The following is a 26,140-nucleotide window of genomic DNA, read 5'->3' as shown; positions in this document are numbered from 1 at the left end:
CCTTTTTTTCCTGATCTCATGCAGGTATGCAGCGATTCCCTCACCTGGCACCATGATGGGAGCCTCAGTGGTGACCCCGTGGTGGTGCTCGCAGAGGACGTCTTCCCACCCACGCGTTAAAAAGTCCCCAGTGTAGACACTTCCACGCATTCTTGTGAACATTTTACTTTTGTTCTTTCTTGTTTTGTTTCCCTTAATCTAAGAGAAGTTACTCAAACTGAGAACATATTGTTGCTCTTTGTGTGTGGAAAAACATAACATAGCAACTTGTCTTAGCTTTCTAATAGTTTCACGATGTGCTTTTAAACAATGTCAAACTTGTTCAAGGCTCGTGACATTTGAAGTTGGCAAGTAAATCAATGTTTATTTTCTTTCAAAAGCAAAACTTTTTAGAAATAAAATGGTTGCAATTTTTTCAAAGGAAAAATTTCATCCCTGTTTTTTTCCATTTTCCTTTTTTTTTTTTTAAACATAAAATGCTGTGTATGCAGGATTATTTTTATTTTGTATGTATGTTGCAGTGCTCAACATTTTAATTGCCACTTCCTCAATAAAACTATTGGAAATCTTCCATCTTGCCATTAGCACTTACAAAATAACTGTTAACAATATGTTATCCAGACACAGAAACTTTATAATTAACATTGGACTAGTCTTCAAAGTCTAGTGACTAAAATATATCCTATAAAATTACTGGACTTCATTCAACGCTATTCTGCTGTTTTAATGTTCAATAAATGTGTTGAGGGGAGATATTTGGCAACATGAGTTAGTCTCTCTGGCAGAGAGAGTGACTACAATAGAGTTTGCTCTCTGCTGTATGGCAAAAGCACCAATACTCTATGAGGCTACAGCGCAAACACTGAAAGGTTGCTGCTGGTGTGAAATAACGTAGCTCCCAGACACACTGCTGTGCAATCCTTCAATGCGGCGCTCCTCCCTTGTCAACTGACAAGGAATTGGACAGTTTTCACATGAGCAATAAAACACAACAGGCAGTGTATTTCTGGATGATTATAGCACAACTGTGGTAGTGTCAGAAGTCAGGGGGCTGAAGGCCAAGTGTCTTAACTACAGGAGAAATACAAGATTGGCTCTGAAGCATATTAATGCTATCCCAAAATGGAATTTCTGCAATACATTAAATAAAAAGGAACACTTAGACCTGTGCCTTTAACACAGACATGGACATGACATCATTGGCAGCTAATTAAAACGTCTTCCAGCTGCAACCATAGTAGGCCATTCCACTGGTAAAGAGTTTGGAGAACAGGATGAAAAGGTCTGGTATGTACTTTCTTTTGGATTAAAATATGAGAAAAGCATCATAAGAGTTCACCAAGATCACAGTCATTTAAAGCAGTATCTCTAAATAATCTGGCCATACAAAGCTCTTACCCCACAGGAAACATCTGAAAAAAAAAACAAACAAACAAACAAAAAAAAAAAAACAGAAAAAAAACACAAACAAACAAACAAACCCCTCTCCTACTTTTTGAGACAAACAGGTCTAATGGACCAACGTACATATGGATACAGTCTTGTAAGTTACTTTTCTGGGGTATAGCTCTGAATTAATCCAAAAGTATCATTGTGTTCATATTCTAGATACTCAGGGAGAAGCAGTCACTATCCCAGTGTACTTTCAGGCCTTTAAAAATATGCAATACTTTGCATGCCAGATGATATTTATGCCACAAGCTTCTGTAGGCAAGAGTCAGGCTGCCCAGGGCTCCTGCCTGGCAAGAAAAGCAGAGGAGTCAGAAGCAGAATCCTTGGTCCCAGGACTCCATGGTGGCATTGAGGATCTGTGTGAGAAGCAGAATGTGAGGACATTTAAGTGCCATAAGGAGCCAGACACAAGGTCCACCTGGAGTGGTGTCCTGCCTCCAGGGGTGAGCCAGGAGTGCCCAGACAGGGAGGAAAGGGGCACCAGAGGGGTGATGGAGCCATGCACAGCTCTACCAGACCAGTTTCTCAGCTGAGAAAATGAGAATAAAGAGAAAATGCATAAATTTACAGTATAAATATTAATACAGTCTTGCTATATCTGAAAAGCAAAAGTACATATGTGAAAAGCAAAAGTATCTGGTTTTCCAGACCACTTCACTAACTCTTTACAGATAGATAGCAAGCACTATAAAAGATATATCTGCAGCATCTGGGGCAAACATTTCTTCAGAAAAAAACTCCTAGGAGAAGCTGTTTTCTTCTACTCTCCCATTTCTCTGCTCACAGGTCATTTGGTGAGGCCACAGGTCAGAGTAAGGGCTTCAGTGCAAGAAAAGTGCCAGGGAAAGGCTTTCATCTTCTGTGCTTGTTGCACACATCAACATTTCCCTTCTGTCAACAATTCGGACACCTGGTCAGACCAGTTATTTTCAAATTATTTGTCACTGTCTGAGCAGGTTTGGTCTCTTTGCAAAATGTGATTTTTCAGATCTGTCAGAAGCAGGAACAGACATTTGAGCAAGTGGCTGGGTTGCTGAGGGGACATATCTGTGCTCAGAAATGTCTACTAGGCCATAATGCAAGCTTGTATCTTCTGGACCTTTCTTTTCAACAAGACAATGGGCTTATTCTGTTCAGTGATTACCTAATATTAAAACTGAATAATACACTTTTGAAATAAGTTACAGATCATTGTGGGGGCGTTTGAGTTGCGCCAGTGTAACATCACTATATCGTGACAGTCAGGCCTCAGATGAAAACATTGACAATTTTTTTTGAAAGGAAAAAATCCTTTGTTGTTTCACTGTCAAGCGTTCAGTTGAGAAGAGCAAAAGGATTTTGTAGGACATCTTTTCTGTGCATTTTATTGCAAACATCACATAGTCATCAATCATAAGATCACAGAAAATAGATGTTTTAGGGACACTAAGGAATTATCTAGTCGATTCATCTCTGCCATGTTCCTAGTTTAAATTATTTCTTTTTTTATGCACAAAGGGCAGAAAATATTTTTTTCATTCTTGCTGCCACCCTCATGTATGTGAAGACTATTATCACAATTCCTTTTTATTCTACTGCAGACAAAACATTCTGAATTCCTTCAGCCATTACTTGTAAGATATAATTTTAGACCTTTGGTCACAGTCAGTACTCTCCTCTGGTTTCCATCCATCCGTCCGTCCGTCCATCCATCCATCCATCCATCCATCCATCCATCCATTCATGTCTTTTTGTAGTTCAACACCTAGGATTTATCCACATTGGACAGAATGAACAGGTCTTAAAGTCTCACAGGTGGTAATACTATATGAATATAGTACAACTGCCTTCTTCCCAGCTGTGGGACTGGAAGTTAGAGAGAAGAAAAGTGAATCTTTCATGATGTAACCGGGGTAGGCTCACGTTTAAGACAAAACATTTCTGTGTTCATCATTCAATAAAACTACTTTCATCTTAAATTTTATTTATTTTTGTGAAGACTTGTTTGAATGCTGATGTAAAGTGAATGTAACTGAGACACAAAGTAACAGACCCAGACAAATATTCCTAAAATATATGTAGGTATATCTTCACACTGAGTTAATAGAGGTACACTTCTTTTGGGCAACTTAAGATGATAAATTAGTCGGCAAGTTTGATGAGATGATGGTAGATACTCATTAAACAGGTGATAGGTGTATGTCATCTTATCATTTTTATAATTTAAGAAAAGTCAAGCAATGTTTATGATTAAAGCACAATGCCTCATGCTGTAGCTGTTCTAACTGGAAAAAAAAAAAGAAAAAAAAAAAAGCTGCCATGCACACAAGCTGTCCTCAAGATACGCTTCTATCTTGGACCTGTAAAAGTGTTTTTGACCCAAAGCCTTGTCTGTTTTTTCCAACTATATTAGTCAGCCTAATAAAAGAGACTACCTCTGTCCATAAATCTTGTTTCTCTGGTGGTTTTCACTATAATATTTGCTGCCATAAGCCCCTAGGAATTCACAGATCTCTCTCTCTCTCTCTGTCTCTCTCTCTCAAATTCAGATGAAATCCTATCCCACTACAAGGCTGTCTCCCTGTGCAAAAGACCGGTGTAGTAGTGTCAAGGATTGCCATCAGATGAGCTGACAGGCTGGTGCAACACAGTGCAGTGCTGGTAGGAAATGTGGCCTTGCATCCCAAAGCCATGCAGACAGCAGAGCTCAGCGCTGCACTGGTGCAATTACACCAGTGCCAGTCCTGGAGAGAGCTCTCCCAGTGCTCCCCACTGCTCCATTGCAAGCCACAGACATGTCTCAAACCACTTGTGAGACTTCAGTTCCCTAGGTGCATGGTGGCTTTGGAAAAACATAATCTCTATTCACAAGCAGGAGAAAATCACCGAATGATTTGTTACAAATTATTCACCATGCTCTAAGAATAACCAACTTATTTCATTTAAAAGAGGGCAAAGAGGTTCTCTGCAAGCACGTGAGCACTTTTCCCCAAGGAAAATTTCATAATGGTTAATATAAGCAGAGCTACAGTAGTGCATATGGTTAACAGCTGCTTTAACATGATATGGCATAACAACTGTCTGGAAATCATTAGCCTAACTTTTCTTTAGTATTTGGATAATTAACTAACAGACAGAACTATTTCAGCTTATCACATAATGCATAGATATGTATTTTTCTGTATTATTTACAGTACATATAGTCCCTTTTCTCAAAATAATGCATGAAACATTTGCTGAGGGGATAAAAAAAATCATAGGTCTCTATAGATATTTAACAGCTATTTAGATATTTCCAAAACACTGAAACATTCATGGGTTCCAAAGAAGACTTTCCTTTAAGGAAATTAAAACATAAAACTGTATTACTGTTAAGGTTGCATTGAGACTCACAAAAGCCTGGAAGATAGATATTTATATATATATAAATTTTGTTATATATATTAAACCATAAAGCGGAGTTCTCAGGGACTTTGATAATGCAGATCACCTTTTGGTTCAAAGATTTTCTAGCGAACCTTTGTTGTTCTTCACAACTACCACCCTCCCTCTCCTTTATCTGCCCTTAATAATTTTGTTGCAAATGAAACTACCCTTTAGCTTATACAATGATATAAGGAAAAGTTTTAGTTCTCTTGTTAAACAGAGACAAAACTGAAGAGAAGGAGAGATCAGCACCAAATATGAGGCCAAAATAAAATTCCTGGCTTTGTGTTGATCTACAAAAAGCTAGAAGCCATTGTCATTTTGCATGAAAAGGTATATAAATATGCACAGAGTCAAGCAGTTTTGTGAAGGCAGCTTGAAAAGCAGAATAATTAATCCAGCCAACAACTCTGTAATTTGTTAACATTCCTCAACCGTAAGTTAAGTTGCACATTCAAACTTCATTCATTCTTCAGAAGAATTAAATTATAAAAATAATATAATTGCCAAAAACTTCTTTAGGAAGAAAATATGGTGGAAGGAAGCACCTAGAATTTAGACTGTATGTGAGTAGCAGAAATAAATAATTGAAATTGTAATATCTGAATCCTTGTCATCTTCCCATGAGTCCAGATAGAAGAGAGATGAATAATGATGTACAGTTTTTCCTTCTGCTTCCCAGCATGTTTGCATGTGCATATTTGTGCACCTGTCCTTTCTTGAGGACAGCTCAGAATCCATGTTGAATACCCATAGAAAGTTAAACCTATACCCTGATGCAGGTGCATGTTCTTTCAAGTGGGGAGGTGGAATGCTCTTAAAGGCTTGGTTATAATGAAGTTTTAGGAGTGGGGAGGGAGAAGGGACATGACTAAAGTACAAGTGGTTACCCAGCTGCCTGTGGATAACACAGAGTAGTTTGACCCGATTGACTTTTCTGTTGTCTGGTACTAAATGCAATTCCCTCTCTAGCTTTTCCATAGACCATAGCTTGTTTTAGCCTTTTGGACCTCATATGTACTAAAGCATACATTTCTTTACAGCACACATCAGAAAAAAAAACAGCGGTAAATGTTAATCCTGCAATGGGCATTAAAAGAACAGGTGTGTTTTTGCTTAATGAAGATAGATTCCATTTCAACAGTAGCCATTTAGTAAGAAATATGTGTAATACCCTGCTACCTGAATCTGATATATCATGGCTCTGCTAATACATGCTACCATAACTGTCAGAGACAAAAAGCTTATTAAACATCAGTAGCTGTTCCACAAACTCACCACTGCTATTAATTAACTGCCTGTTAATGAATGCAGCATGCTTTCTAAAGTCCAAATGTATTTGGTTATTTGGTAGGGAGTTCAACAACAATCCTGCCATACTCATAGGCTTTGATAAACTACCTAAATGCCTATTTGTAGTCCTCATGGGATGGTATTGTCAGTAAAGATACCTGGTGATATTTCTACGTGTATATGACTTCTGTATGATTCATGGTCCAACATGACTAATGACTGCAATTCCTGTAGGGTCATGGAGTAGGCATATCTGATGGCTTTTTGTCACCAAAGGTTTCTGCAACACAGATCAAGAGCTCATTTAACATAGAGCCCTAAATTTTGGGAATAGATGTAGCATTTAATTTGCTCCAAGTCTTGGTTCCATGGGAGATAAATAACTGAAAATTTTCTATTATTTCCTCAGAAATGTCATGAAATATTTCTCTTAGATATCCATATAGCAGAAAATACTCAGCTTACAATTTCGTCCAGTGCTTGATAGTTGGCCCTTAAATCTCCAGAGAACAGTTCATTGCATTTTGTCTTCTTTGGATGTGACCCACAGTCCTAGCAGAGGCAGAAGAAAGTCAACTGTGGCTGAGAGGGGTCTTACAAGGTGCAGGAGTGGAAGTCCCACCATCCTTCAGCTGAGTATTCGCCTCCTTGCAGAGAGCACCAGGATACTTTTGGAGTACCTACCACAAAGTGTCATATGCAAGCACATTTTGATCACAACATCTGAGCCAGGTCCCCAGCTTCACCAAGAAGTTTACAGGAGCATGATATGAAGTTTCATATGTGTTACTATTGCTGCCATCTTTGTGCAAATGCAGGCATACAGCCATTCATATATAACAGGTCACTGGAGGATTATAGAGTAAACACGATTGTAAGGATCTTGTGAGTATGGGTGAAGAGTAACTCTTATTAAGGGAGAAGGGTTTTTACCTCACTTGCCCTTTTTCTCTCTTATATGACAATAGCTAGAATAAATCTGCACAACAATAGAGTCAGGTTTCTAATCACAAAATAATGTCTCTCTTCTCAGCACATTGGCTGAGAAAAAATAAATAAATAAAAATCTGTTCCCTTTCCCATCGTTGGCCTATGACCAAGTTCCATGTGGGTCTAATACTGCAATCTTCATTCAGATAAGAAGAGATTTATCAAAGTGAGGATCAGGACTTTTGTCTATAAAATCAGATGGTTCCTGTTATAATATTCATTCAATCATGATGACATTTTTGATATCTACACCAAAATCAGCAAAACTCATTCCTTTTGCTTTGCAAGATTCATCTCATTGTATCTTATCAAAGTCTTTTTGTTACTCAGACCAGCGACTGTAAAAAATTATCAGAAAAAAAATTCTGGAACTGCTTAAGACTACTGATTTTACGTGGGGGATGGGTTGAGCACATAGAAATCTTCTTCTATTTGAATCTTGAAACAAATGTAGCACAATAAAATTGTCTTCAATATTATAATAAATTTAACGAGTCTTAGAACAATTCAGTCACAATAATAAAACACAGAATTATGCAAATAACACAAATAGTAACAGACAAATCCTAAGAACAAGTATTGCCTCTATCTGACAATAATAATTGTAAGAAGATGAAAAATGAAATCAAGTCAGAAAACAAACTTTCAGTCGAAAGCTGACTATCGAGGCATTTTGTAATTTAAAATAAATCCAAAATAAAAACAGCAAGAAAATGTTACGTATCCTACCATACTATTCATATGTTGGAGGTTTTTTTTCCCAGTATTATATTTTCCATCTTTGTTTTCAATATTTAAGCAAAGTTTCCTGGGAATGATCTTCACGGTCAGCTTCCTATTTAACATTTCTCTTCTGTTATTTGCTCCTGGGAGGTACAGAGATGACATGAAAAGAAAAATAATGTGTCAGTGAAAGAAAAAGAGAAAAAAATACCTAGCTCTAATCCCACTTTCTGTAATAATATAGATACTCTTCATTTGTGAAAACCAGTAAATAACCCATTGCAGCTCCTAGATGCCTTTAAAACTTGAATCTACCAGTCCACATTTGAAGAATTCCAGTAAGATTTTTGAAAGGACTGTTGTCAAAGAACAAATATCTACAGTTCAGGAAACAAAGTTTGTTTCCTAAAACCTTCTTCAAGGAAAAACGAGAATATTACTCCTCATCTTTACCAGTTTCTGAACACATATTTAATTCATGATCTAATTAATTTATTCTGACAGGAGAGCTTGTTTTCTTTATCTTTCTTTCTTTCTTCCTTCCTTCCTTCCTTCCCTCCTTCCTTCCTTCCCTCCTTCCTTCCTTCCTTCCTTGCTTTCCTTTCCTTTCCTTTCTTTCTTTCTTTCTTCCTGTGAAACAAGTAAGCTATCAGAACAGTTTTATAAAAATGTGAAGATCTGCTTAATAAACTCCTTTGAGGGTAGTTGGGAGGTTTTTTATAGTTATTAGTTATAGCTTAAGATAAAACAATGATGGAAAATTAGAGGTCTGAGTTTTATACTGGGTACCTACTAAATCTCTTTTCTATTGGTGATCTTATCCAACAGTACGCAACAAATGCATTACTGCAAAGTATGCATTAAATATTCCACACGTATGTAGCCAGATAGTTGGATGGCGTAAAAATAATACAAACACTTGCACTCTTCTTCCACAGGGAAAGAATTTACTTCTGTAATGTGGAGCATTCAACCATTTCATATTCTAAACTTCATTTAATACAAGAGAGTATGTTGCTTTTTCCCTTTTTTTTCTTTTTCCTTTTTATTTTTATTTTTTTTCCACAGCAAAGATGTAAAACTTTCCACGTGGATTTTTTCCTATAATATATGACGACAAAGCCTATGTTATTCAGCTCTCTCTTTGCAGAAATAGGAAAGTGCTTGCTTGCTATTGACCATTGGACACAATAGACTGTAACTTTTGGAAATGACTTGTTCATAATTAGCGGCCTTGCTGGTGCTTAAGGATCTGTATTAATGACCTGGGCCTGGCTCTTCCAAGCACTTCACATGGAATTGTTCCTGTCCAGAAGAGTTCACAGGCTTGAAAAGTCACTTTATCCTCAGCTAGCAGAGGCTGGTGCAAGCTTCTCACCAAAGGCAATTGGGCATCTCATGGATGTAAGGAAGGGCATGTAACCTTCGGTTCCCCTCCAGGGTTTACTCTTAACTGCTGCCCAAAAATAGGTCTTCCTTTCTCTGTTTTTGCTATGTCAAAACACTGTAGCTGTTTATCCCTTCCTTCACCCCCCCTCTGCCCCCTTTCCCACCCCCCATTCTCTTTCAAGCCCATTGCTTTTCCCCACGGGATTTATTTAAGCCATCAGAGGTTTATATTTAGCTCTGGCAGAAGCCAGAGGGTATGTGTCTGCTCCCACCTCCAGTGATGTAAGGCTAACCCCAGGACCTCAGTGTCCACACTTCTAGCCGAGCTCAGTGCTTGGTGGAGGAAGGCTCAGAGCATTGATTTTCCCATGCCCTCAGACTTTGCTTGTTGAGACTCCAGGCTTTTTGATTCAAGCACCTCTTGGCTGCCTGGTGGTGACTGCTACAGTTAAAAAAAAATAATAATAATAAAAAATCATCATGGTCATTTCTTATACATTGAGACCCAGACTTTCCCATCGACTGAGGCGAGGCTAAGCTGCCAGGTTATGTCACCTGAGGACCTGGCCCCTAGTCTCTCTTGAAGTTCACCAGATTTTCAGCCAAAAATCTTCATGTTTCCTTTCCAGTACTGGCTGCTTTTTCCAGCAGTGAGAGCAGAGTGCTCATAAAATATGTACTCGTGTTATTATTATTGTACAGTAACACTAATATTATAGTAGTACCCAGAGGGCTGGAACTAGGTCCCATCAAGTTATATGTTGAGCAAACACAGCCGTGGGCCTTGGCCAAGGAGCCAGCATGTCAGGCATCAGCCCAGCCATGGCATCAAGCACCACCATGCACAGTGATAGAGGTACCAAGCAGGAGGAGACCCCAGAGGCTGGAGAGTAAGTGCATACCAGCCATTCTTCTACAAACACCCATCTCTTCATGCCCTGAAGGTGAATTTTCACCATCCTTCTCACAACCTAAAGGAATCTGATGAAGGAGAAGAGAGGAGAGGAGAGGAGAGGAGGGGAGGGGAGGGGAGGGGAGGGGAGGGGAGGGGAGGGGAGGGAGGGGAGGGGAGGGGAGGGAGGAGGGAGGGGAGGGGAGGGGAGGGGAGGGGAGGGGAGGGGAGGGGAGGGGAGGGGAGGGGAGGGGAGGGGAGGGGAGGGGAGGGGAGGGGAGGGGAGGGGAGGGGAGGGGAGGGGAGGGGAGGGGGAGGAGAGGAAAGGAAAGGAAAGGAAAGGAAAGGAAAGGAAAGGAAAGGAAAGGAAAGGAAAGGAAAGGAAAGGAAAGGAAAGGAAAGGAAAGGAAAGGAAAGGAAAGGAAAGGAAAGGAAAGGAAAGGAAAGGAAAGGAAAGGAAAGGAAAGGAAAGGAAAGGAAAGGAAAGGAAAGGAAAGGAAAGGAAAGGAAAGGAAAGAAGGAAAGGAAAGGAAGGAAAGGAAAGGAAAGGAAAGGAAAGGAAAGGAAAGGAAAGGAAGGAAAGGAAGGAAGGAAAGGAAAGGAAAGGAAAGGAAAAGGAAAGGAAGGAAAGGAAAGGAAAGGAAAGGAAAGGAAAGGAAAGGAAAGGAAAGGAAAGGAAAGGAAAGGAAAGGAAAGGAAAGGAAAGGAAAGGAAAGGAAAGGAAAGGAAAGGAAAGGAAAGGAAAGGAAAGGAAAGGAAAGGACAACAAAAAACCACCCAACTTATAGAATGCAACATAAGGCTGAGGGTGAGATAAGAAGGTTGCCATGATGTTCACAGAACAAATAAGAGAATACTTGATCTGTGCACTGCCATAGGCTTAACTGGTTTGTTTTTCAAGATGAATAGTCCAGTCATGAGCTGACCCTTCCAGAGAGACTTTTAATGGATTAGAATAACCAGTAACCTTTACAATCCCTCCTGGGGTGCTGAGATCACCCTTTTAAATCCAAAAATGAGTGACAAGGTACATGCTCTTTAAAAATTGTACAGTTCGCAGTAGGTAAAAGGGTAAATGACAAAGAAGACACCAAACAGAACTAGTCTAGAGGAAGCTTTCCTTGTTTCAGATACATGATCTGCTGGAGAAACATGGGACTCCACTGTTTCTTTTTTTATGTCAATAAATAAATAATTTTTAAAAATGTATTTCATTATTTCATTTGTCTTAACATACAGTTAAATATTTAACTTTGTTAGCATTAGAAAACTCTAGTTCCTATGTCAATTGGTTTACTGGAGAAGCAACTAGTGATTGATACTTGCAATTTGTTTGTACCCTCTAAACACTACACTTTACCTGATAGGACATTTCTCAAGCAAAATTTCAGTCACGGTACTGTTGTTTGCTATACGTCCTGGGGTACCTGCAGGCTCTCCCCGCTCTTCACCATTCTGCGAGGTAATCTACAGGCACATAATGTCTCACAGACCCTATTTCAAAGACTTCTAAAATGACGTTCACAGTTTCTGGACTGGATTCTCTGTTAGTTTAGATTGGCAACTCTACATTGACTTCAGTGGAAGTCTGGTAATTTACACCAACTGCGAATTTGGATCTTTATTTCTTCTTCTCTTTTATTTCTGAGGACAGATTGGTTTATTTTAAAAAGCTGGCTGCTGACTAGAAATGTGTGAAATAACTTTTTTTTCCTGCATAAATATTTTTAAACAGTATTTTCAAGGATTTTGCAATGAATTACATGAAGCTGGCAAAGCTCTGGTACCCCCTTCATCTTGTGCAAACAGAATTATGTAAAGAACAGGTCTATGGGACATTAACATGTTCAAGCAAAAAGAACATTAAAAAGCAAATTTTTTTTTGCCAGAGACCTTAACCTTTCCCCATCCTGGCCCCTGGACAGGTGACATTCTACCATCTAGAGATTTTACCTGATTTATCCTGACCACCCCCATTAGATTCTTTTTATATTCTGGATAGGACCAACTGGCCAGTTTACTGCTTGTGTTTGCCATCGTTGCAATGAATAATTAGTCTCACGCTGTGAGTCTCTCAGTCTATAAAGCCTACTCCAAATTCAATTAAATTTCTAAGTGTAGGCACAAGGCCATCTTAAAGTTGTTTTTCCCTTGAATTTAATAGGTTTTGGCCTAGAAGGCTGGTCCTCTGCCCTAGTAGTTTCTCCCACACAACAGAGACTTTTTTCATTCTTCATTATTCAGAATTACCTTGAGATCTTCCTAGTAGTAAGCACTCACTTAGCCATACACATCCCCAAAATGTTTTAATCTGATGAAGCCACCAAAACATTTCTAAACATAGACCACAAATATTCATGACCGTGCTGTAAATGGTTTCTGCATCCCTTTGAGCATTGTCTAAGGCCAAAAGTCATAGCCAAGGAATGGAGTTTAAAACTTTGACATGAAAAGCTTGGAGCATCTTGTCCTTGAAGGATGGCTGCAGCAGCAGCTAAGGCTGCAAGGATGTCTTTCCTTCTCCAGCATTTTTTCTCACCCGACTCTGTCCATGCTTTTGGTGTCCTCTCTCCCATCCAAGTATTTCTTTCCCTTTTCACCAGTGTTTTTTGGTAGCTGGTCTTCCTCCATGCAATTTCTAGTTTCTCTCCTGCTGGCAAGACAATTTGCACGCTGTTATCATCAAAGAAAAATATAATTATTTGGGCAAAAGTAAGACATAGACACCACTAGACACATCCATGCATGAGGGATATCTTTGGCCACTCCTTTGAGTTTTAACTACTTTCCCTTCCTCATCTCCAAAGGCTGTGGTGGACACAGTGGTGCAAGACCACATGTGGGTGAGGGAGACTTGCCAAGGCCCCGACACCTGGAAATGTTGTAGCTTTTTGGTCATTAGGGTGTTCACAGCTCCCCCTGACTTCCCCTTCATTTGAGGACCTGTGTGCCTCATGCCATGCACCCCTACCTACACATGCCAGCAGTTTATGCTGCCACCTGACCCTTCCCACCCACCCTGGTCCCTGCTGCCCTGCCTGGCTGAGTCCCAAGGGGCTGCTTCCCAGCTGCACACCAGTTCTTCACTCTTGTACTCCTATCACATATGCTAGCACACAAACCCAGCTCTCAGTTCCCCCCTTCCCAGCAGGGGCTGGCAGGGAAGAGGGGTGTGGAGAGCCTGAGGAGGCTCAGCCACCTGAGATGTTGCCTTCTCCTGGAGGTGGAGGGCAAGGCACAGGGGGCCAGGCGAAGAGGTTTTCCTCCTGATGGCAAGAGCTGAATTTTACAAGAGGGGTGGAGCTCTGCCTTCAGATCTTTCCTGGCTCTGCTCCCGAGGAAATCATGTCAGTGAGGAGAGCTGGCAGCACCACCGCCTCTCCCCGGCTCTTCAGCCTGGGAGGACTTGCTCAGCTCTCAGCCTGACAGCTTCTGAATGGCAGCGGAGCTGCACATGGGCCTGGCCATAGCTCTGAGCCTTTGCTCTGCCTCTCCATTTCATCTATGAATCACAGGTGTTGTGCATTTCTCTCAAAGGACTGAAAGGAGTTTTCAAGAGCTCCAAAATCACTCAAAGTTAATGGGAGCTGGGAGCCCAAAAGGCCCCTGAAGAGCCACACTGCCCCAGTGCTCTTCAAGCCCTGATGTTCACTGGAATTGGGATTCCTACGGCACAGGATGCTTTTAAATGCGTGTTTTGCTCTCTCACACAACTGGGAACCAAGAGATCGCCAGCTCTGGTCTTGCTTCTGCAATTAAACTTTTCCAAGGCATTTAGGCAAGTCACAATCCTACTGAGCCTCTTTCACCATCTGTAAAATGGAGATAACAATATTTAACATCCTTCCAAAGTAAAAGTTAATAAGGCTTCGGCAGCTTATGAATGCATAGGGTCTTGAAGATACAAGGCACTGGGAGAGCATTATGTGTTGTTGTTACTAATTGTGAGTATCCTTAGCTTTAGTTTGTTGTCAATTATTATTAAAAGTGAGAATTTGTGATCCAATGTAATATTACTCTGAAAAGATTTAGTATCTTTCACAGCCTGTAAATAACTTCGTTGTATTTGTCTGATGCAGAGATGGTAATAGGAAACAGATTTGAAAAGTGGTGCAAAAAGGAATGTGTGGTTGTTCTGACAATATAGTTTTCTTAAATTTAAACCTGATAAATCAGCTTTGGGATCATATTTTCTCCGAGGAGAATATTTTTAAAGGAGGCAACATAAATGAATTCCTTAATTAGAACATAAACATTAGCACTATGTTTCTACACTTCTGTTCATACTGATGAATAAACAGATACATGTCAGGGCTTTAAATGACATTTGGCAAGGAGGTATAGGGAATTTTTTCACAATCTGCAGGAGGAATCTGAGGAAGGTCTTCCCACTACCAGCTTTTTGACCCTACCAAGTGAAAAGTGACCCATGGATCACAAGACTAGATACATCAGTACCACAGAGGGCATATCAGCTGCTTACCAAAAACATATGTCTCCACTACCATGAAGTACCAGTCTGAAGCCTTCTAAAATTTTTCAGATGAAAATTAATTGTACTGCAGTAAAGATGTTAGATGAACTGGCTCCTCATATGGGAAGTTACTCAGGCACAGGAAAGGTCTATGCTATTTCTTTCATCTTCTTCCATTCCCCACCCCCCCACCCCCTGCCTCAGGAACCACAGGACACTAGATATACCCACTGAGGAACCGCATGAATGTCTTTTTTCCTCCTCTCTTCTGTTCATTCCTATGAGTTTGCACCACCATGAGCTTCCCTTTAGTGAATGCTAGCCCTCAAAATTATTCAATGGGCTGAATAGCTCTTGACTGTTGTGCCATGAAGAAGTCAGTCTAAGAAACACATAAATTTTCTAAGGGATACGGGATTGCTCTTTTTTCTTTTCTTTTTCTTTTTTTTTTTTCCTCTTAGAGATTTCCATCTGCAGTTGAGCAGGTCTCCATCCCCTAACACCAAAGGGTTCCTAGCCCTGGGTCATCATGCACCAGGTGAAGGATGTTGATGCTGTTATTCTTCTTTTCATAGGCATGAGTAAGCATATGAGTGTGGGTAACTGACGTGAAGCAGACAATTTGTCTGCAGAAAATGAGGTCTGGACTCTTTCTTACATGGCTGAGGTTTCTTTTATGCTCTCAAACCTCATAAAGCCACTGTGTATCTCCGGGTACGTGTATATTTTTGTGTGCTTTTCGATGTAGCTTCTTAGATCCTTTAGATTAAAATCCATATTCTTTTGTTTTGTTTCATTTTTTTTTTTAATTGCAGTTTTGGAAGGGTCAGCTCTGATGATTTTATTATACTTGGTAGTGACTTTCAGAGTATCTGGTTCTCTAACAGAATCTCGACTTCTGTGGCGCTAAAGTAGATATGAACTTCTCAAAAGAACTGAAAGGAGTGAGAATGTTAGCCTTTTCCATATTTATAAGCAGCCAGTTATTTTTGAATCTATTGCAGATGTATCCCATTAACTGTCAAGTTACTTAGTAAACCCACCAAATTACTGCACACTCACTCAATAAAAGTGCTAGATATATAAAAGAGCAAGGAAGTTCTCAAGGTTTTTCTTAAACCTAACCAGGAAAAAGGAATTGTGTTTCTCTCTCTCTCTCTCTCTCTTTCTCCCCCACTCCCTCCCTCTCTTCCTCTCTCTCTTTCTTTCTCTCTTTCTCTCTTTCTTCTGCTTCTATCATTCTTTTCTTTCTTTTTAAACAAGGAGCACAGCCAGGGAAAATGAATGTTAAAAACCAAGCAGAACAAAATGAGGGCTTACATTTGCAAACCTCGACATACCACATGTGCCTATAAAATACAGGAAATGGGTACAAATGTGAAGCTGCACACAGGATTAGAGGCACATGAACACATTTAAAGCAGGTGGAAATAATGTCAGCTGGAGATGTAATGTTAGGTTTGTACCAGTGCAAAGAGTAGATGGGGCTATACTGCCATTAGGGTATTCTCAGTACAATTTTCTGAAAATAAACCGTAAACACAAAGAATTTCTGGTGTCCTTAAACAAACGTACAGATGTTAGCTACATCTCTTCCCATTGCTTTTAAAACAGGAAAGCCTCCAGGCCTTCAGCTCAACTGCAAAGCTTTACAAATCCAGTAAGCTACTTTGTCAACAAAGGGAGCCTTGGGGAACATCACTGAAGTAACTTTTTTGTCAACTGGCATTACAATATCATGCAAGGCCAAAACACGACATCAAGCTATTGGGAAATCTGGCCTGGTGAGAAATTGTCCTTGAATAAGTGTGTCATGCATTAAAACAATGATGGGATGTACACAAGGCAAGTAATAAGATGGCCTGTACTGCCCCCACAGACTCATCCCTGCAAGATCAGCATGGGTGGGCGTAACCCTTCACAAAAATGTCACCATTTTCCCCTACAAATTCCCAAGTAGGATACTTTTTGGTACAGTACATCAGAAAGAGCCTGGCAGGATTGGCATAAGGTCTAGAGAGGAACAAACTTTTCATGTCTTTTCAAACAATCCTGCCAGTGGTGAGAGTAGAAGTAACTTGTCATTAGCTATGCCCAAGACTGTAATCTCCTCTCTGGAGGTCCTGGGGACAGCTGGAGCTGACAGAGCCAAGCAATCAGCAGGGAGAGGGGCCAGAGCTGGCATAGAGGCATAGAACAGGATGGTCCTTACCCTGTTTGCATCCTCTGGGATATGACTTGCTCTGTATGCACAGTTTACTGCATCCTGTATCTCTCCTGCCAAAATCTCATTCACAGTGAGGATCTAAATCAAAGGCTCTCCTGCCACTACAGCCCTGCCTCCTTGCAGCAGCTTAGATTACATATTTTCCATGAACTAGAAGAGCACCCATGTCCTATAACTTAAAAGCAAAATCTGAAGAATTGACTGGGCCCAAAGAAATTTGTGTTTCCAAAAAAGACAAAATATGAATGATTTCAGAGTCTGGAATCTGTTCAATCGGTGCCTTCCAAAAGAAACCCTAGCCTTGCATCCAAAACCTACTGAGAGAGAGAAAACAAGCAAACCTTTCCCACTTCTGAAGATATAGCATATTTGCTCCAGTGCCCATTAAACAAGATAGTAAGTTTTCCTCCTCTTTGCCAGGTTAAACTACAGATATTCCTTCCCATTCTCTTGCGCCGTCTTCCAGAGCACAAATAAAGCACCATCTGGGCCTTCATTAACTCTATTTGATTTCCTTTGATCTCATGTAAACGATGAGAAAAAGATCTAAGACTCCCTTCTCCTCTTTAGACATATGCATAACTCACTTCAGTGTCAATGGGAGTTAAACATCCCTATGGAGAGGAAGAAATAGAAACCACTGTGTATTTCACTGCAGCATCCACACATTTGCAAAATGGAAACAAAGTGGTCCAAAACCTAATTCCCAGATCAAATTCCTCCAAGTCTGAAAGTGGACCTTAGAGAGGATGTAGAAATACCAGGATACTCTGACAGGACACAATAGGGTAGTTGATGCTCTTATTCATAAAGCAAAACACCTCAGTTGTCATGAATTCAACTGGAAGCAGCTCAAAAAGGAAAATAATAAAATTTAAAATGCATTTTGAATTTATCTATAATTTACTTTATCTTCCTTTTATGTACAAGATAAAAATTGTTGCGAATTAAAGCCTGAGGTCACAGAGCCTTCCAAGATCCCTCTTCTGTTTCCTCCCCCCCAGACAACACCATCTTTCACCAGCAGAAGTTCGGTATTATCTTCCCTTATTGCTGGTAGTTTGTAAGAGTAAAAAGATGTTGTCTTTATTTCAGGGCTGGCCAAAGAAGCAATGGATCCAGGGAGCTGGCAATTGCCTGCTAACACACCACACTTCCCAAGGCATGCGGGGAAGCTTGTGCCCATGTAATATCACTGACTGTGGTTGTGAAGGCTGGGAGGTTGAGCACCCCATGGAGACCCACAACCACCCAGGAAATTATGGTCAGGCAGGGAGGCAGGGATTCCCAACATCCTTTTAAATCCCCTAGTGTGAGGTGCTTAGGGCAGAGCCTGAACAAGGCCTTCACCCTATCCTGCTGCACACCCTGGCACTGACCTTCCTGCTTTGCCCTACTGCCAGGGGGGTTCTCAGCCCCTTTCCATCCCCAGTGCCCCTTTGGGGAGGCCTCTCACTGATCCAGTGGTGGATTTGGGGTTGATTGAGCATGGCGAGAACTGACAAGCGTACCCAAGAGCTCATCAGTCCAAACACATGGGCACACCTCAGCGCTCGCCCCCTCCACCCAGCTGAGGCCCTATATGTGTGCCTATGCCCGTATATATCCAAAATATCCCTTCACACACATACACACAAGCTCTGCTCTGGCAGCCCGTCCCCTCGGGGTGTCCCCAGCTCCAGCACTGCCCGCAGGTGCTGCTTTGCCGCTGGACGGGCACGAAAGCAAAGGATGGGAAAGGATCCGGGGGGGCGAGATCCGCGGGTGCGCAGCGCCCTGCAGGACCCGCAGCGCCGTGCCGCGGGCAGCAGCCGGGCCCTGGTTTGTTTCCCCGGCGTTTAACGCGGGCTCTGATCTGGTGCAATAATCAATAACCATCCTTCAGGCTTTGAACACCAGGGGGCTGAGAGGACTTTTCAAGACAAATTCCTCGGGCGATGATGTATACTTCACACTTACTGTGCACTTTCCACTGAGGAAAAGGAGAGAAAGAGAAATAAGGAGGGGAAAAAAAAATAAAGAGAAACAACAAAGGAAAAATATTGCATTTATCTACGGAAATCAACGGCTGAAAGAATCCCGACCACAAGGCATGCCTATATTTAATGGGGAAGACTTTAATCGATAAATATGCATGGGCGTGTGTGTATGTAAGTTTCCATATACACACATATATACATCTATACATAATATATGGATGTATATTCTCATGTATATGTGTATGCATATGCACACACGCACCAGTTTATTTTTAAAAAGGCGCCAAGGGGCTTTACACACGCAAACCTTAAAGGAGAGGGGCTTTCAAGCCCTGGTTTGCGACACGTAGCTGGAGCCTCCACAAGCTCCTCGCCCTCGCCCCGCTCCCCGGGTAATTACAAGCAGAATGCTCGCACAGTTTTTAATAACTGTCTCCCTTTCAGCACATCGAAAAAGCAATATATTTAAAAGATATATTATGTATGCAACACTTGATAGGGAGCTCCGGGGAAATGATCTCCTGGATGTTACTCTGGAAGTATTTGGGGCTGGCTGATTGCAGAGGAATGTAATTTCGGCGAGCCAAATCCCTTCTTTTCAGGTGACACGGGGGCTCCGACCGCGCTCACGGGCTCCGCCGGCATGGGACGACGCGGGGAGCCGCTGCGCAGCAGAGAAGGCTCTTTGGTAGCTCCTTGGAAGGGTGCTGCCCAGCTGGGGCTCGGCTTTCTCCTCCACCAACGGGTTTCCACCCGAGATCCTACCCGCTTGCCCCTTGCTCCGACGGCTCGCCCCAGTCGCCCTCGCCAGCCGCCGGGGTGGCCCCGGGAGGGCTTCGGGGCACGGTGGCCCCGTTCCCACGCCGGGTCCCCCCAAAACGGGGCAGACGGGGCCGAGGTAGAGCAGCTGCGGTTTCCCTTCGGCAGCCGCTGTGCGCCCATCTCCTCGGCCCGGGGCCGAGCTGCGGCTTCGGGGGGCCGCGGAGCCTGCCTGGGGAGCCCCCTCGCAGCACCCCGGGGCTCGCCTGGGCTTCGGGGATGCCTGCGGGAAAGACAGAAAGGCGAGCTGAGCAGGGCTGAGCCTCAAATCCGAGAGAGAGGCTCCGGGGAGAAGCCCTCGGGCTCCCAGCCCCGCTTCGGCTGCCGGGTTCAACGGCAGGCAGGGAAGGTGCGCTTCAGGCAGCGGGGCGTTTCAATTCCCCTCGCATATAAACACAGGAACGGCCTTTCAAGAAATTCAGACAACTTTGTAAAACACCATCGACTCACACGTTCACACCGAGAAGAGCAGTAAAAGGGTATGAGTGTAGGGTCTGGATTTTATGTTTTCCTGTCCTCTGGGGTCTGGTTTTAGACGGAGGGAATTGGGGGGGGGTTATTTTAGGGATTTTTTTTTTCTTTTCTGTGTGGGGAAAGATTAACCTTTCAAGCCGAGAAATACAGGTGCTCCCTGGAATTTCCCCCTCAACGCACATATCTAGACAAGAACCGCAGAGCCGCGTTCTGCGGGACAGCGAAAAGGGAGATTACGACGTTGAAAGCTAAAACAAAGGGCTCTCGTATTTCCCACTGAGCAGTACAGGGCTAGTTAAGGCAGGGGAAAAGCCAAGTCCTTCGCAAGTGAGAGAAGCAGGAAGAAAGCCAGTTCAAGGCGGAGAGGCAGGGGCTTTCGTTCAGAAATTGATCTGCGCTTGGAGCAGGGGGGGAAAAAAACAAAAAACAAAAAACTTTTCCCTTCGCATCTGTACGATTATTTCGGTTTATTTATAGCTGGTGTGGAAACATCGTCTTTTCCTCTCCTCCCTGGAAACGGGAAAAGCGCTGGTAGCTTTCTCTTGGAGGAGAAGTGTTCTCGCCGCTTGCAACAAGCGCACTTGGCGATGCCCCCCGGTCCCCGCTCCGCTCTTGCCGCTGTCATCCCGGCAGAGCCCGTCCTTTCCCCCCGCGTTTCAGAGCACTGTTGGGAGCTCTTCGAGGCGGGGGACATGTACGAGGGAAAAGGAGGCCCGATTCTGCAGTGAGATTCGCGTACAGTTCAGAGGAAGTCTCACTGAACGCGGAGCCTAAGGCCAGCTTCTACAGCAGCCTACTGCGTAGTTTTGTGGCCATAAAGTCCTTAAGTAACCTTGCATTTTTTTAAAAAAATATAATAAAGGAAAAAAAAAAAAGAAGAAAAAAGAAGAAAGAAAGGAAGCCTTCTTTGACATGGTTCAGTAATAAAACAATCGAAAACGCTAAACCTCTCCCATCCCAACGCTCCAAGAAGGGAGTTTGCAATTAGCTGCAAAAATCCCCCTGTGAGTTAATGACCTAATTTGTGAGGTATAAATTCACTAACTGTCTTTGCTTTCTTCTTCTTCTTTTTTTTTTTTCCCCTCTTTCTTGGTTCTTTTCTTTTATTTTATTTTCCTGGACCTCCATGGAAATGTCTTTATTCATTTGTTTGTAATACACCAAAACTATGACTGTGACACTGCCGCACAGTATTCAAAGAATGGAAAATACTCGCTTGGGTACCCTTGGCTTTGTAAATAACTACTTTGCCAATAGATGGCATAGTGTCCTTTCCATTGTGCGGAAGCTCCGGTTCCCCGTTTATTTACCTTGCTTGTTTGTTTTGCTCGCAGCAATTTTTTTTACGCATAAACGTCTCTTTGCGTTTCCTTCCCTGGGGTACAGAAAACATAGGTATCTTTAAAAAGGTATATTGCAAAAATTAAAATTACAGATGTAATACATACTGTGAAACCTATAAAAATGCGTTTACAATGGTTACTTAAAAAAGAAATTTATAACTTTCATATGTACCTTACTCGTGCAATATGCAACTGCCATATGTTTCCTAGTTCCATAATTCAGTTTTTCCTGGACAGCTGGAGCAGGTAGTACTTCTTAAAGTACATTTCATGTAATATGAGAAGTGGTCCTGACTAAAGACCGAGGGTTACCATAAAAAGACACAAGCCTTGCTTAAAAAATGTTGTTTAACTACACATCATTTCTTACAATGGTATGATATAAATGTTCCCGTAGACTCAGGTTATGATAAAACGGGGATATACTGTATCTTTTTACTGCCGAAATCCCAGCCTACCAAACATAAATATTTCCAATTAGTGACTCTACTCTAAACTACGGTGATTTAAGGCTACCTAATTTAATTTAATTCCATACATGTTTTCATATTTTTTCCTGAGACAATAGTGAAAATATGAGTTAAATTTATAGGTAAGCAATAAAAAAGTAAAGCCAGAGGTTTCTTCAACCCTCGTTTAGCGTTTGCAAACGTTTATTTTGTGACTGCAGTCATGAAAAGGCTATTTTTAAAAATCGTTTGTCTGAAACGAACAATAAATGTAAGTGGGAGCGTCATATTAAAGACTGGAGATTTCCTTAGAAATGATTCATACTCGTGGCTGCGTAATTCTGAATAACGGTAGTAATTTAAGCGCTATAAAGCGCAATCGCCAGAATATTTATAATTTTAACACGGGTGCCTTTAAACAGTGTTTTCAATTCTTTAATGCGATTCCTCACTGTTTTCACCCGTCTGGAAAGCCGACCGGTTGGCTGCGCGTTTATTTCCGTACGCTGATCTTATTTATGCTCAGCAGCAGCAGGGGAGCGAATATTTCTTTCCGCAGTTTTAAAACGAGACCTGAGGCTGCGGGGGCACCGGCCGGCAAAGACGGCCCGGACGAGGGGCTCGACGAAGAGGGCGGGAAAAGGCCGGCGGCCGCCGCGCGGGGGGCGACGCGAAGCTACCGCCGGGCCGGGCGCCCCGTCGGCGGGCACTCCGGGCCGGCTCCGACCCGTTCGTCCCCTCGGCTCGCTGCCGCCCCGGAGCAGCGCTCCGCAGTGTTGCAGCGGGGACAAAACGCGCTAACCGAGAGTACAAGCCCTCGTCTAACCCCACGCACGGCGCCTGTTTGAGGGCCGCTCCCGGCAGGTTGGGCTTGTCTTGGGGCGACGGGCGACGCCCGCAGCCCGCGTTAAGCCGGGGTCCCAGCAGGCGACACCGGGAGCTGTGAGCGGTGAGGGCGGTGGGGTTCCTCTCGCCTCCCGGGCCCGGTCGCCAATTTTCGGCACCCAGGCTAGGAGCACCGAGCGGGATGCTGCTTGCACCCCTGTCCCGCAGGCTGGGGCCGGCTCGTTTTCTCCCTCCCGTTGCTATGAGAGCTCCCAGCTGGGGCCGAACCCGGGTGCTCTCAGGTGCAGGGGCTCCGCTCCCCCGTTCCCCAGCCCGGCTGCGGTCTCACGGTGCGGTGAAACCGAGCCAGGCCCCGGGACGAGGACCGGGGGCTCCGCGGGCCTGAGGCCGCCGCGGTGCGGGGTGAAGCCGGTGCGCGCCCGCGGAAGGCGACCCACGGGAGCAAGGAGCCGGGCCGCTCCCGTCGGCAAGCTGAGCGGGGCCCCGCCGCCGCTCCGGCCGGCTGCTCCTGCTGGCTCCCTCCTGGCCTCTCCTCCGCCGGGCTGAAGCCCTCCTGGAAGCCGAGGAGCAGCCGGGCCGGAGGGCCGGCTCCGGGGGAGAGCCCCCGGTAAGCTGTAATACCCCGCCGTGGCCAGGGGGGCTGCAGGGGCTTCCCTGCCTCTCTGAAATTCACGCCACGCTTAACCTTATCTCAAGCTCGTTTTGACGGCGACCTGCATCTCTGGGAGAGCAGCTCCAGGTTTGCCGTGCGCCCCGTTAATGGCAAAAACGGAGGTGCTAATTCTCTCTCCAACGCACCCAGGCCTCCTGCTCATCCGCAAGCGCGGAGGGCAAGGGAGAGAAGCGGGGAGAAGGTGCTCTCGGGAAACAGGGTTTAAGCACGAATTTCTCGCTGTCGTCTGTGTTTTCTCACTAGATGGTCGTGTTTGGCTGTCTAGCCCCCGTCAGCTACCTGCTGTCAGTGAAACGATTAGGCTCACTGGGGGAAAAAATGGATAATGATATAAATATGTTTTCCTTAGTGACCGCTCCTACGGTCCCCTGCTGGGAAGTTACAGCAAATCGTGATTTACAGAGAAGTGTACTCTGTGGATATTCCTTTCCTCTCTGATGGCACCCGGCTCTAATGCTTGAAAAGCTTTGCAGAAATCACGCTGCGATACGGCAATACGCGGCCGTAAGAATCTCCTAAATGTCATTCGACATTCTCGAAGAGAGAGCAGGAAAATATCCTTCTGGTGGAAAACAGTTTAGACATCTTTTTCGGAAAGTCTACGTACGCGATTCTCCTACTTCAAATAAGCAGCGCCTCACCCAAGCGCCTGCAAAGGCAGCCTGCATTTTAAAGTCCGGAAATAAAAGAAAACCCAGAAAGGTGTTTTGAATATATATATTATTCCATTAGCAGATCACTATATATAGAGATTCTTCTCTCTTTCATCATCCCATAAAAAAATTAATCGGACAGACATATGGATCACAGGTTGTTCGATAAATTTAAATCCATCTTTAAAAAAAAAAAGAAAGAAAGAAAAAAAGAAAAGAAATGAAAACAACATGCCACACGTAACCTACAGAAATCTGGCAAGAAAAAAAATCCACAACAACAACAAGCGCCCACCCTCCCGGGAAAGAAAAAAAAAAAAAGAAAGAAAAGAAAAAAGGGGGGGGAGAGGGGGGATTTGTCCCTTCCGCCGCAGCGCGGGCAGGATGCGGAGCGGGGCGGGGGTCGGGGTCTGCTCCGCGGGGCAGCGCGGTGGTCTGAGGCCGGGGGGGGTTGTCTCGAACCCCCCCGGGGCAGGACCGGCCATCCCGTGGCCGGAGCCCCCTTCGGCCCCCCCGGCCCCCCCGCGGCTCGGCTCGGCTCCGCTGCTGAGTTCGGCGGCTCCGCGCCCCGCGCCCCCGCGCCCGCCTCCCCCCGGCTTCCGCGCGGCTCCGCGCCCCCCCGGGCCCCCGGGCGGGCAGCGGCGGGGGTCGGTACCTGCTCCCGCCGGCCCCGCCGGGGCTGGGGCACTGGTGGCCGTGGCCGTGCCGCGGGTGGGCCGGGGAGGGCGGCGGGAGCGCGCCGCGGGGCCGCGGGAGGTGCCGTCGGTGCGGGGAGGCTGCCGGAGCGCCCTCGGACAGCTCGGCTCCGTTTCCTTCCTTCCTCGCCCTCCCGAGCTCATCCCCATCGCGACGGCGTTTAAACTCCGGCGAGCTCCTCTAGCTTAGCACGTTGCGACCACTCTCGCACATCTGATTTCCTTCAGATTCAGTCGCGGCTGGAATAGGCAGAGCAGACAGGCTTTAGACCACGGAACAGTTAATATGTCCCAGATTTAATGTAAAGATAAACTAACTCCGCAGCACTGTTCGTCGGTGACAGGCATCAGGCATTTTCTGCTATCCTATCGATTCCGAGCGACAGCAACTGCAGGGGAATTTTTTTTTTTTTCGTAGTGTTGAATTTTTCTAAGACAAATTGCCATCTCTTCCAACGTGGAGATAGTTAGCGCTTCTGTGGTAACCTACGGATAACACTTCTGCGTCGGTTTCGTGGTGTGTGTTGTTGTTTTTTCTGCTTTAATCAATTATCTATCTGTCACATACCTATATTTTCACGTCTCGAAAGTGCTCCTACAATTTAAGTGCTGATAACCTCATTCGAGGGGATAATTTATCTCTGGGGTATATTTATTAGTCAGCCCTTCCTTGGCCTCTCTGACGAAGCAGCCCACTCACTATTGAAATTAGGGAGAAATTTGCATTTCGGGGATAGGTAAAATACTCGAGTGAAAGCGGTTACGTCTTCCAAGTGGCAGCTATTTCCTTATCGGGCTACAATCAGAAATCTTCCAGTTCTCTCAGCAGAGCCACTCGAAGGTCCGGACAGGACCTCCGAGATGGTGCCACAGGCGAGCAAAGCTAGGAATTCCTCTCTCTGCTGCCCGATGCAGAGAAGAGAAGCCCAGATCCCATCCCACGAAACCGTGAGATTTGCCCCGGGATTTTTTACACGAGGATTTCTGCTCCTTCACCGGAGCGTGCCACCCCATTCGGCCCTGCGCAAACAAACAAACAAACAAATAAAAGCCCCCAAAATGCAGATCTCCAGCAGAGAAACGAAAAAATAATAATAATAATAAAAAAAAAAAAAAACACCAAAAATCTCGATAGCTTTTTCCCTTCCCTGAGAACGCAAAGCAAAGAGTATCTGGCTCCAAATCTGCACCTTTTAATAAGTTTTGCTCGCTGGAAAGATTCGAAAGGATTTTCCCGGTGACTATTCTATGCACCTGAATACGATTATTAGTGAAGCTGCCTCGGCTGGATGCCCCCATGTTGTACAAGGCTCGCTTTGATTCCCTTTTTAGCGCAGCTCCAGCGGGTCGGGGTTCGGGGGGTG

At 44.0% G+C, this 26,140-nt stretch overlaps 1 protein-coding gene across 1 annotated transcript; it reads right to left on the bottom strand.

The window, feature by feature from the left end:
• Positions 1 to 426: 426 nt before the first annotated feature.
• LOC310896952 (uncharacterized protein) lies at positions 427 to 25,911 on the bottom strand. Its single transcript, XM_083829952.1, has 5 exons — positions 25,095 to 25,911; positions 24,737 to 25,016; positions 12,684 to 12,797; positions 7,870 to 8,006; positions 427 to 6,830 (listed from the first exon to the last, which is right to left on the bottom strand). The coding sequence occupies exons 2-5, from the start codon at positions 24,924 to 24,926 to the stop codon at positions 6,723 to 6,725; spliced, it is 549 nt and encodes a 182-aa protein (XP_083686078.1). The 5' UTR covers positions 24,927 to 25,016; positions 25,095 to 25,911; the 3' UTR covers positions 427 to 6,722.
• Between the last annotated feature and the right edge of the window lie 229 nt (positions 25,912 to 26,140).

This window comes from Anser anser, assembly GCF_964211835.1.
Source record: "Anser anser genome assembly, chromosome: 3".
NCBI lineage: Eukaryota > Metazoa > Chordata > Aves > Anseriformes > Anatidae > Anser > Anser anser.
Note: the sequence above shows the minus strand (reverse complement) of the source record. Positions and strands in the feature narration are given on the sequence as shown.

Excerpts from the sequence above, each read along its gene's own strand:
- LOC310896952 (XM_083829952.1), bottom strand. The coding sequence starts at position 24,926 with ATGGGGATGAGCTCGGGAGGGCGAGGAAGGAAGGAAACGGAGCCGAGC. Across the intron at positions 12,798-24,736 it reads GGCGGGGCCGGCGGGAGCAG|CAGGAGAGAAACTAGAAATT; the intron begins GTACCGACCCCC and ends TTGTCTTGCCAG. Across the intron at positions 8,007-12,683 it reads AAAAGCATGGACAGAGTCGG|GAGCAAATAACAGAAGAGAA; the intron begins GTGAGAAAAAAT and ends TGTACCTCCCAG.